We start from the raw sequence: 11,873 nt of genomic DNA on the forward strand, positions 1-11,873 counted from the left end.
CCTTCACACGTGATGGTCATACAACCACATGACTCATCGGCAGAAAAAAAAAATCCGCCTGGTTCCTTCATAATAAAATACTAGTCAGGGAAATTGTTGGAACAGAAGAAAAACCATCAAGCACTTGAAATATTGAAGTATGGAGTGTCTGAAATATTAACAATTTACATGACTTAAATGGAGAGCTGTGAAGGATTCAAGAATATTTATTACATTATTATTAAACGACTTAAAAAGTATTGAAGCACAAAGGGAACACCCGTACATATTTTTTAACTTGTGTTTTCCAGTGTTAATGAGTGAATGTCAGTCAATTTCTCATTCTCTTAAAAGACTGAAGAGGAGCTCTTAAGAGAACGGAGACATTAATTCAATTAGTGGAGATCTCCAGAAAAACTTTAAAAAAATGTACGCAATATCGTACAAAACTGATTAAAATATGACTCTAGAGCTTTTGTAATCAGGAAAGCAGGATGTTATGTATATTTGTTGTGATCATTGATTAGTTTTGGGGGGTATTGAAATTGTCAAAGAATCATTAATACAATTTTATTTTTAAAAATGTCTCGTTTTATTTAAAACCCCCAAAATATTCAGCTTACATGATTATGATGTGACCACAGGAAAGAAAATAATACATTTTGGAAGTTTAATTTCAATGTTAGAATCTGGTTTCGGAAAAATAAAAGTATGTTGGTGCTAAAACAAATGTATAAGTTACCATGAAATCTTTTTAATTTGTTACGTTTTACTGTGAAAAGCCATAACGGAAAACCACGATCTTCTCCGTGTATTTTAAACCAATCACAGTCCGCATATCTAAACAACCAATCCAAATCGAGGAAGTCGATGATAGCTAGCCAATCAAGAGCGGGGTGGGCGGGGCTTAGCGTCGCTGAAGTGACTTTACGTCCTGAACTCTTCCTTAGCTTTAAGAAATCTGTGAATTGATCCTAAAACGGGAACAAAATACGTCGAGTTTGATGTCAGGATGTCTGAGGAACATTATCTAGAACTCTGTGAGAATCCGGTGCAGTTTGAACATGCCTCCAGTGTCAATAACGTCTTCTTCGACGAGGCTAACAAGCAGGTGAGCTAGCTGGTTAGTTAGCATTGATGTTGCTGACAGTCTGAATAAGCACTCAAATAAACTTTATTAACAGCTCGTAAATAAATACTTTGAACCTCTTTAGTTGGATGTTTACTCTCTGTATATTTTAATGGTTTCCATGGCATGCCATTATTTCTAAAACAAAAGTCAGACAGAAAAACTTTTCAGAAAAAGTTCAAATAAACATGATCAAACATTAATGATGCACTTTTAATTACTGTCTTTATTAGATTACATACATATGAAGTCTTAATTATTAAAGGCTTATAAAATTATAATACTAACTTTGACTGCATGGTATCTTTAAAAGCATGTTTGCAAAGTCCTTGAAAATCAAAACAAACTCAATCAAACTCAAAACAAAATCAAAATAAACTAATAACAGGTCTATAAACAGGAATAAAGATTGTGCCTCATCTCCTTAGACAGGTCTTTATTTTCTGTCTCTATATGTGACTGTATGTTACAAGAGATTGTCCTCGTGGATGTTCTGTGCCTGTAAAGACACTTATTACGTTAAACAGAATATAATGAAGGACATTTCTCCCTTGTTGGACAGTTAATGCTTAGTCTGTATTTTCATGTCCTTGTCTCATGTTGTGTTTTGTGTCTGCAGGTGTTTGCTGTGCGTTCAGGTGGAGCCACAGGGGTGGTGGTCAAGGGCCCAGATGACAAGAGCAGTGTTGCCTTCAGGTACCTGAGTATCTGGGGACGTACAGTGATGGGATTAACACATCGACTGTTGAGTTAATGACATAGTTAGATGAAGAGGTGGAAAGAGTGCTAGCAATTCTAACATGGGTTAAAAAGGAATAACCAATCAATTAAACCTGTGCACCTATTGGATGGAGGCCTGTGTCTATTGTCCTTTCACTCCATATTCCTAGTGATAATAAAAACATGTGTCATGTACTGATTCCCTCCACAGAATGGACGATAAAGGAGAAGTGAAATGCATCAAGTTCTCCATTGGAAATAAAATCTTGGCAGTTCAGAGGACTTTAAAATCTGTGGTAAGTTTTGCTGTGCAGAAGAAAAGTCTGTGCAGTAATGACATTTATTTAGAAGAATTCATGACAAATGTTTTCCAAACACGCAAAGGCTTTAAAACAATTTTAGGACAAACAACGTCAGTTCATCAGTTAGCTTTATTCTAATTTAATATAAAGACACGTGTTTCATTGTGAAGCTCTAACATGTTGATTTGTTTGATTTTATTAGGATTTCATCAACTTCATCCCTGACTACCCACACACAGAGTTCACCCAGGAATGCAAGGTATCCTGCATAACTGAACTTTTTTTACTTTGAAAGGGCTCTCCTTCCTGTTTACTGATGGTGGAAGTTTTCAGTTGAGAAAAAGGTTATTGATCAGTGTGGAAGTTCGAGTTCTGAGTTCCTGTGCTTGAAATGTTGTTTCATTTGTGCTGTTTGTTCTGCAGACGAAGAACGCAAATGTTTTGGGTTTCTGTTGGACCAACTGGAACGAGATCGTCTTTATCACCGACCAGGGGATTGAGTTCTACCAGGTAACATCCCCGTCTTTGGTAACGACTCTGGGTTTTCAATGTGAGGACAGTTGAAGGTGATTTAAAGCTTCCTTCCCTCTAGTGTTCTTTTTATCATTATACTATCAGGCCCTGAATTGAATGGACAAAAAAAACCTCATCTGGTGGCGTCACTGCCACATACGTTGCAGAACAGTCCAAGGCTGCAGAGCTTTGTGCCGTCTCTGTGGAAGCTGAATTGCAAAACATGTGTAGAAAAAACTGATCATGCACAAACGTATTAATTTGTTTTGGACTGGGCCTGTTGTTTGTAAATGACACCTTTAAAATAATTACATCAAATCAATCAAGCTTCCTGTTGTGTGTGTTTTGTGATCATGTCTTCAGGTGTTTCCAGACAAACGGAGCCTGAAGCTGCTAAAGAGTCAGAGCATTAACGTGAACTGGTACCAGTACTGTCCAGAGACCGCCGTCATCCTGCTCTCCACCACCGTGCAGGGAAACATCCTGCAGCCCTTCGCCTTCCGGGTCAGCACACACACAGGGAAACACAAGTCATCTGATCCATGACATGTTTCTGAGCTTTTTTATGTTAGTAGATTAAATATCACTGAGACGACTCAGGAACTTATTTAGATTTCATGTTACAATGTGTGGTGATATGGATAAAGGTGAATGTGTAAGTTTGTACTCTTCAGCCAGTTTCACACATGCAAACACATTTCAGGAGGATTTTCTTTCACTTTTACTACAGACAGTGTGGTGGTGGTGGGGGGGAGATATCTCTGAGGCCTTTACTCGCAGTAGGCTCAGTTTTCTTATCCGACGTGATAAAAAATAAATCACTTCAGCTTGATTAGCTGATAACTGAAACTTTGTGTTTCTGTTTTAATTTTGTGAAATCTTTCTCGCCCACAGTGAACGTGCAGGTTTAAACATTTTTCTTTTCGTTGTTGTTTGTACATCACGTTTTGGTTTGTTTGTTTTTTTCAGAATGGGACCATGTCCAAGATGTCCAAGTTTGAGATCGAGCTGCCCGTCGTACCCAAACCTGCCAAACTCAGTCTGTCGGAAAGAGACATCGCCATGGCAACCATGTAAGTTGTCTTGACGCCTGTGTCCATTGTGGATTTACTTCTCGATCTCAATGCTTCTCAGTTTCGTCTTTATTTTTCTAAACTTTTAGATTTGTGATTGTCTACATTTCTATTTTTTTTTTAGGTTCTTTGTGTTTATTTCCTGAAGGTGTAGCTCTTCACTTTGTTATTTTTTTATTGCGTCAACATTTTTTAAAAATTGTATCTGCTGGTAATTAACTAATTTTTAATTTGAACCCATTATTCAAAGTGTTCAAGTCTCTGTCTCTCTCTCTGTAGTTATGGTCAGCTGTTTATCATGTATCTAAAGCATCACTCCAGAACAGCCAACAGTCCCAGTGCAGAGGTGGTGCTGTATCACCTACCAAGGTTTGTTTGTGGTTGTTTTTATTTATACAAGCTGCTTCAAACCATTTACCCCAAGAAGGATTCATAATTTAATTTGAATTGATTTTTCGTTTTTTTGTTTATCACTTTCCTCCTGGACTGGCTGTAAAATTGATTTTCAAATGCATTTTAAATGGTCCTAAAGATCGTAAAGAATCTTAAATCTAATATTGTGATACTTAATCCGAAGCAGTCTCATTGACCACTGTCTGTTTTTGTGTTTTTGTGTGTGTTTGTGTGTGCGCGTTCAGGGAGGGTGCGTGTAGGAAGAGTCATGTGTTGAAGCTGAACACAACAGGGAAATTTGCTCTGAACATCGTCGACAACCTGGTGGTGGTTCATCATCAGAGCACTCAGGTTTGACCTTATTTAGTAATGACTCCCATGTTGTTCAAAATGTTGATTTCAAAATAAAATACTGGTTACATATTGTTTCTGTTTTCTTTTAAGAAGTTTGTTTTTGTGTATGTGTGTTTGTGTGTCAGACATCTCTAATCTTCGACATCAAGCTGAAGGAGCCGGACTGTGCCGTCAACACACACCAACCTGTCCTCCCTGCTCGCTCCATACACCCCTACAGGATACCACTGTCAGGTACTTAGTACTTAGTACACGCACACACACACACACACACACACACACACACACACACACACACACACACACATACACACACACAATATTAAAAGTGATCTGCTCTCTTTTTTTATTGACTTTTTTCTTTTCATTTCCAGGTCCGGCTGTCGTTCCCTCTCAGCCTCCTGTTCCCTGTCAGCTCTGTATCCTTTCCCCTCTAATTCAATTTTTACAATACTCTAGAAAAGGTTTTTTTTTTTTTTTTTTGCACGTTTTAAACTTTTTTTTTTTTCATCATGTTGGCCTTTAACCATCACTGCAGACTCTTCTTCCTGGAGCGTCTTCCAGCCAGAAATCATCATCAGTGCCAGTGAAGGTGAGGAAACAGACTCCATACCGTATTACCTCTAGTCTGAGCATTCATGAACCTCAGAGGGTACAGTCATTTAGTAGAAGCAGACGATTATCATCTGTTTCATTGATCTCATTGTGTTGACATGATGTTGACAATACACAGAAACACATATTTTTAGGGAGACCTGTAGTGGGAAATGTGTTCTGCTTCTTTTTATGCTGTGCTCTGATGAACACACAACGTCCATCAGTAACACAATAGATGGGTGATCCAGAATCAGATAATATAGACAATAAAAATGATTTTATTGTTAAATTGATCAGATTAATTGGCATGAAGAAAATGTGAGCGTATTCACTCCTGATCTGTAAAAAATAAACCGCACTGAGCCAAACAGGCTCAACTACAGCATTGTAAAGTTCTTTGTTTAGTGAGATAAAGAGCTGTTTGGTGACAACAGCTAAATAAATGGTAATCCAGTTATATACATTAAGAAGGCCATTGGTTGATAATCAAGCTATATAAAATCTAAAACACTCTTATGCAGATACATATAAAAGGGTTTACATCATATTGGATGTAGAAGTTTCTGAAATTGGGAGTTTGGGAACAAATCTTTAAAAGATGTATCATTTCATGAATATAAAAATATAAAAACATAAACTTGAACCTCTCTCCGTCTGTTTCAGGGTATTTGTGGTATTTGCAGGTGAAGTTGCCTCCAACCGTCAACCTGCTGCAGGACAAAGGCAAGCTCATGGACTTCCTGTTACGACGGCGAGACTGCAAGATGGTCATCCTGTCCGTCTGCTGTCAGAGTACGTGCGTCTGACTTACTGCTTTCTCACTTGAACACAAAACGTCTTCCCCAAAGTCTTGGCGTGAGCTGCATGCGTGAATGCAAACAGCTCGGATGTGAGAACTCAGCAGGATATAATAAAGTAAGCGGATATTTCCGTCTCGTTTTCAGTTCTGGAGGGCGGGGAGAAGGGAAGTCTTCCTGTTGTGGCGACCGTGTTCGACAAACTGAACCAGGTGTATAAAGAGTACCTGGAGGCGGAGCAGACCTACACCGTGGTGAGTAACAGACCTACTCTTGTTTGTAATCGCAACGTTTGAGTAGATGAGGTGTTTGTATATTTCTGTGTGTTTGCAGGCGATGGAGTCCGGTCCGAGCCGAGGAAACTCGGCACAGAAGCGTCCGGTCAGAACTCAGGCAGTCATCGACCAATCAGACATGTACACACACGTCCTGTCCAACTTCACAGAGAGGAAGGTAATCAATCATAATCATGGTAATACTGTAAAATAGATAAATATAATGAATAATAATACCAATAATGATACTGTATAATCCTTTTACAGTAGAAAACAGTCCAACTAAAAAATAACTTGGAAAAAAAAAAAGAAGTGACTTAAAGCTCAGACCAAACTGCTTCAACATGGACTATATATGTAAAAAAAAAAAGAAGAAAAAAAAAGAACAATACCAAAAAGCGACTACATTTAAAACAGATTATTTGTCTGTTTGTTCTGCAGGGAGTCTCCCATAAATTCATCATTGCCGTGCTGATGGAGTATATCCGCTCTCTGAACCAGTTTCAGATCACCGTTCAGGTAAAAAGACACATAGTGACACCTCCCTGTTCCCTCTGAAATCTCTGTTATGTTCCCTTATCTTCCCTCTAACATGGATTCAAACACTGATGATGCAAAGGTAATGCCCGGGCATTTAATGTCAAATTAATTCCACCTACTGATTTGAGATTTTAGTTCTTTAAGGTTTCTGTGATCTCTACAAGCACTCGTAAATCCATGAAGGGATTATGACGTCATTTCACAAAAAATGATTTGGTTTCTATTTTTCAGCATTACCTGTATGAGCTGGTGATCAAGACGTTGGTGCAGCACAACCTCTTCTACATGCTGCATCAGTTCCTGCAGTATCACGTCCTCAGTGACTCCAAACCTCTGGTGAGTTCAGTCTGAATCCTGAGCCCAGATTATAAACTCATTATATGCCACAGAATAAGTGTGAAACAAGACCTGTAGCATTTTATCATACACCAGAATTACTTTTCAAAACAACAGGAAGTCAAACCAAAACTCAATTTGTTTCATCGTTTGCAAATGTTCATCACCGAGGAACTATTTCAGCTCAAGAAAAAAAGAAAATAGTTCTTCAAATGTTCATTAAAACTTTTCTACAAAAAGGTCAGTCTAGTTGTTTTTTTTGCAGTTTGTGTTTTCGTCATTGTGATTATTTGTGTTCAGGCTTGTTTGCTTCTATCACTGGAGAGTACGTATCCTCCTGCTCACCAGCTCTCTCTGGACATGTTGAAGGTACCAAACACACAAGAACATGAAGCCTTTCAATGATGACACAAGATTTCAAATTCAGTCACTTTGATTTATTTTTGTGTTTTCAGCGTCTCTCCACAGCCAACGATGAGATCGTTGAAGTTCTGCTGTCAAAGCAGCAGGTTCTGGGCGCGCTCAGATTCATCCGCAGCGTCGGTGTGTTGATGTTAAATTTTTAATTTTGGTGATAATTTAATTTATTAGAGCTGTAACCAATAGAGATTCTTATTTGAAAGATTTCAAACACTTTTTTTTTTTTTTCAGGGGGCCATGACAATGTGTCAGCCAGGAAGTTTCTGGATGCAGCGCGGCAGACCGAGGACCAGATGTTGTTCTATACCGTCTTCAGGTCGTTCCAGCAGAGGAACCAACGTCTGAGAGGAAGTCCAGGCTTCAACCCGGGTTAGAGACGAGACAACATTTTATCATCCAAATTTCAATCCAAGGATAGTTTGAAAGATGGTGGATCTTACCCATCACTCGTTAAATGAGCCGTCTAGGAAGTTTTTTAAAGTGAAATGAGACATTCAAAGGCGGAGAGTTGTTTTTTTCCATCCCTTTGCTGATGGATAGATGGCTGTCAGTGCCCTGGCTTAACTATGGCATGCCTAAAGGGACAAATTAGCACAGGATAAATGCCATTAAATAACTAAATGCACTAAGTTTAAGTTGATATTGGGCTGACAGACTGTTTAAAACGTGTACTTCTTTCTGTCTGTGTTTCCAGGAGAGCACTGTGAGGAGCACGTGGTTCATTTTAAGCAGCTGTTTGGAGATCAAGCCTTGATGAAACCTGCCACAGTGTGAACACACAAGTGGAGACTGTAAAGTGGACCAGACAACTTTGTACATAAAACATCATTAAGGCTAACACTTTATTTAATGTTTTCTTTTGTAAATAATAGTTAATGATGAACTAAACTGAATTGTTTTAAATGATTATGGAAACATGAGTAAATGCTCTGTTTGATGAAATTGACAGTATGCATATATTGTACAAACAGTGCGATCACATTTTAAGTGTTGATGTTTTAACAGCCTTCTGTACAGATAATAAAAACTACAGGTGTGTAAACATGTTGTGTCTGTGGTGCATTCACATGCCTGTGTAATAATTTGACATTGGTGTATTCATGGTTGTAAGGTCAGCAGGACTATATTTCTATTATTCTGAGATTAAAGTCAGAAACCCAAAACCTTTAATTATCCCTAATCCATATTGGTGCATTTTGATAAAGTTATATACATAATTTTCATCCTCCTTTTTGTCTATTCTTGACTTTTTGCAAAGATTTTCAAATTTTTATATTGGTTGTTTTTTCTTCACTGTCCTGTTGTTGAGCTATGACCACCACATACTTCAGTTCTTTAATTGTCCACTTGAAGCTGGCTCCAACTGTGAGTCAATCCATGTAAACTTCCATGTCATAACTTACTGTATAGAAAAATTACAGTTACACACATTGTAACAGAAAGATTTAATATTTTTTAATGAAAACTTTCTGTCTTTGTTTTGACGTAATACAAATACATGTTTAATTATTTGGACTTTTAACTGTTTCTAATTTAAAAAAATCTATGAATCAAAAATGCTTAAATAACATGGCACTGCCGTCTTCATACATGTTTTTCTAATATTTGACGTTTAAATAAAGTTTGATTGTTTTTATTTCTTCTTTTTTTTAAATTTATTTTAAATTTATTTTTTATTTATAGGTGTGGCTTCCGGATGGTCGAGGAGTGATGACGTTGTGCGCGTGTTTCGCAATTTAAAAAGTGGGTTCAAATCAATAAGACAAACACACAAATACTCGAAACAAAAGTTTCCAGTCCAGGAGTTACTCGTGTTAAATCATAGACATGTCTATGTGTTGAATCCATAGACTGTAATCGTGTCACTCAAAATAAACAAATTCGTCAGCGGATAATGGACCGTGTTGGGTTTGTTATCGCTGAGAAGTGGGGAGATTGGAGTCGGCCAAATCCATTTAATGAGGAAACTAGTTGTTTAATGCCAGAGAGAGATAAATGACCCTAAACATGGATGATGAAGAGGAAGATGATGAAGAGGGCCCTGTATTTGAACTGTAAGTACGTAATTTACTTAAGTGTTGTGCTGTGTCAAGATTTAAGATGTTACCATGGTAACATAAGAAAAACAGCAGTCGTTTAAAAAAAAAAAAAAAAAAAAAAATACAAGCTGAAATGTTTTGTAAATTTAACAACAGCTTTTTGTGGTGCCAATGATTTTCCTGTGATTGTTTTTGGTTGGTTTGTAGTTTTCAATTGTTTCTGGTTTATTTGTCAAAACACACAATACATATAGTTTAAAACACAGTTTTAAACAGTATTTCACCATTAAATTACAGTTTTAAAATAGTATTTTAAAACATTTTAACATTAAATTACAGATGCATCATTGTTTTGTAAAAACAGTATAATAATGTGTGTCACGGTTTGGGTGTTTAAATAAATTAATCAAATTCAATGTGATTTTTTAATTTACTGCCTTTGCATCAAAAATCTGAAAAACACAATAAATTAATGTAGTGGATTAGATTTGCAGGCTGCAGCACAGTTACTCTTTTATCTTGTATTTTCTAAACATTGATGATTTAATTATTTCGACTTCATTTGACATTTTTAAGAAAATGAATTTAGACGAGACTATATGAGCTGCATAGCAGTACTTTGACGGCTAGAGGGCGCTGCATTATAACAATTAGAAATGTCAATTCACATTTCCTCACCTGCCCGTTTGAATTCATCGAGTCACAACTTTTTAACTCCGTGAAGATGATGAACTGATTTTTTTCTTTCAGTAAAGCTCACTGCACCTGATATTTTTCTTTAATGTAACTGCAGAACAGGCGGAGAATAAACATCTAGTAACTAACAAAGAACAAAAATCTGCCTTAAAAACAACATATTAAAACGAACTCGATAATGATAGGGTCAAATAAACTGCAGAGGTGAGAAGTTCCAGCGGTGTGCATAAACTTATGACCCTGTTCTTATCTGATGTCTGAATAGTATAGAAACTTGAGCTGAAGTTAAAGTGGCTTACATGAGGAGGATTATAAAGAGCTCAGAGCACAGTGTAAAAAATCCTGCCTATAAAATAGTGTCTTTGGAGGTGCTTTAACAGCAGACACTCTAATCTAAGATCAAGGTTCACACTATTCTTATTACTGTGACTCAGCTTTTTCTTTGTGTTAAAGTTTTCTTAATAGGAAAAATCTAAACTCCGCTGGTTGAGAAGGGAGAGCCCTCTTCTACAATCCAGACCATTTAAAGGAATCAATTATAATCTTACTGCTTCATATTGTTGGTTTTGACCTCAACCTTCCCACATTTTGAACACATTTTATCTGCCAAGAGCATCTTTGTAAAACCTCATTAACAGCTGAGGTGAACAGTGTATAAAAACCAAACCAGGTCTGGTATGTAGATTATTTTGTGTTGACAGAAAACCACATACGCAGCTGAGTCCAGATCAAACTGTTTTTTTTAATAACAATGACAACATTTCCTTTTTAAAAATCTCAATTTATTCTGGTATTTAAGGTTTCCTGCTGACAAACACAGAGGGAGACCATTGTACACCTCACACTGTGGACGCTGCGGCATGCTGGGAAATAATGTATCATAGTGGGAGGTTGACAGCAGACAGTAAAGCAGGAGGTCTGGACATGACTGGTTAGAAGAAACGTTGCATATGAACTTAAGTGTTATTTCTTGTTACTTTTATTTGAAGACAATATTGTTGTCAATATCACCTCTGTGATATTACATATATGTAATATCACAGAGGTGATATTGACAACAATATTAAGTGCAGCTTTGTGAGATGGAGTCAGCAACTTAAACAATTTTGTTGTCAAAATTCTGAGTGTCTTTTAAAGCTTTTTTAAAAACTGTAATCTCACTTCAGTCATATCACGAGCTGCCCCTGATTTCCTCGTTGGTTAAACAGACATTTCAACTCAGCCAAGTCGACTAGTCTATAGGTAAGAAAAAACACAGAAAACACCCCAAATTGAGCGCAATCAATTTATTCAAAATTGTCACCAGGTTTTTGGTTTGCAGGGTTTGGCTTACATGAGCAGCTCCTCCTAAGAGGCGCAAATAGTTCACCGACATTGAAGGCCAACATTTTGACATTCTTATGTGACTAATGATTCAGGTGCCAAAATGTTTGATCATTTAATGAACTAAAAGCACACGATTTACAACACAACAAAATTTAATCTTTAAAGTATAGACGTTTCTTCCCAACACATATTTTTTCTTCATTATAACTAAAGAGAACAAATATGAAAAATGACCTCCAAGATGAGGAAGGATCCACCTAACTTATGGAGTTTTTTTTGTCTTCTCATAATGAACAATCTGCATGCAGTCAGAGAGCTGACACACTTTCTAAAAAACTAAATGTAAGGAGATCTGTGTGTGTGTGTGTGTGTGTGTGTGTGTGT

General features: G+C 37.1%; 2 protein-coding genes and 1 long non-coding RNA gene across 3 annotated transcripts in view; 2 read left to right on the forward strand and 1 right to left on the reverse strand.

Annotated features, from left to right (window-relative positions):
• Positions 1-11,873, reverse strand: part of LOC306835406 — a 145,954-nt gene that overhangs the window by 20,304 nt on the left and 113,777 nt on the right. The gene's annotated exons all lie outside the window — the stretch shown is intronic.
• rmc1 (regulator of MON1-CCZ1) lies at positions 851-8,470 on the forward strand. Its single transcript, XM_079361534.1, has 21 exons — positions 851-1,090; positions 1,728-1,804; positions 2,040-2,124; positions 2,333-2,389; positions 2,554-2,640; positions 3,007-3,147; positions 3,613-3,716; positions 3,996-4,085; positions 4,355-4,460; positions 4,589-4,697; positions 4,838-4,882; positions 5,002-5,055; positions 5,724-5,852; positions 6,005-6,111; positions 6,191-6,310; positions 6,574-6,651; positions 6,904-7,008; positions 7,309-7,377; positions 7,464-7,551; positions 7,660-7,797; positions 8,123-8,470. Exons 1-21 carry the CDS (start codon positions 992-994, stop codon positions 8,200-8,202), a joined length of 1,968 nt encoding a protein of 655 aa, XP_079217660.1. The 5' UTR covers positions 851-991; the 3' UTR covers positions 8,203-8,470.
• The window catches only part of LOC306835389 (sodium channel protein type 3 subunit alpha-like), a 169,690-nt gene continuing 167,106 nt past the window's right edge, over positions 9,290-11,873 (forward strand). Inside the window, exons 1-3 of the mRNA XM_079361877.1 lie at positions 9,290-9,482; positions 10,963-11,094; positions 11,330-11,405. The gene's annotated coding sequence lies outside the window, so the exon portion shown is untranslated. The remainder of the gene's footprint in view (positions 9,483-10,962; positions 11,095-11,329; positions 11,406-11,873) is intronic.

Source organism: Symphodus melops, assembly GCF_947650265.1.
Source record: "Symphodus melops genome assembly, chromosome: 14".
NCBI lineage: Eukaryota > Metazoa > Chordata > Actinopteri > Labriformes > Labridae > Symphodus > Symphodus melops.

Coding starts and splice junctions, on each gene's coding strand:
- rmc1 (XM_079361534.1), top strand. CDS start 992: ATGTCTGAGGAACATTATCTAGAACTCTGTGAGAATCCGGTGCAGTTT. Junction 5,853..6,004: donor CCTGTCCGTCTGCTGTCAGA/GTACGTGCGTCT, acceptor TCTCGTTTTCAG/TTCTGGAGGGCGGGGAGAAG. Junction 6,652..6,903: donor AGTTTCAGATCACCGTTCAG/GTAAAAAGACAC, acceptor TCTATTTTTCAG/CATTACCTGTATGAGCTGGT.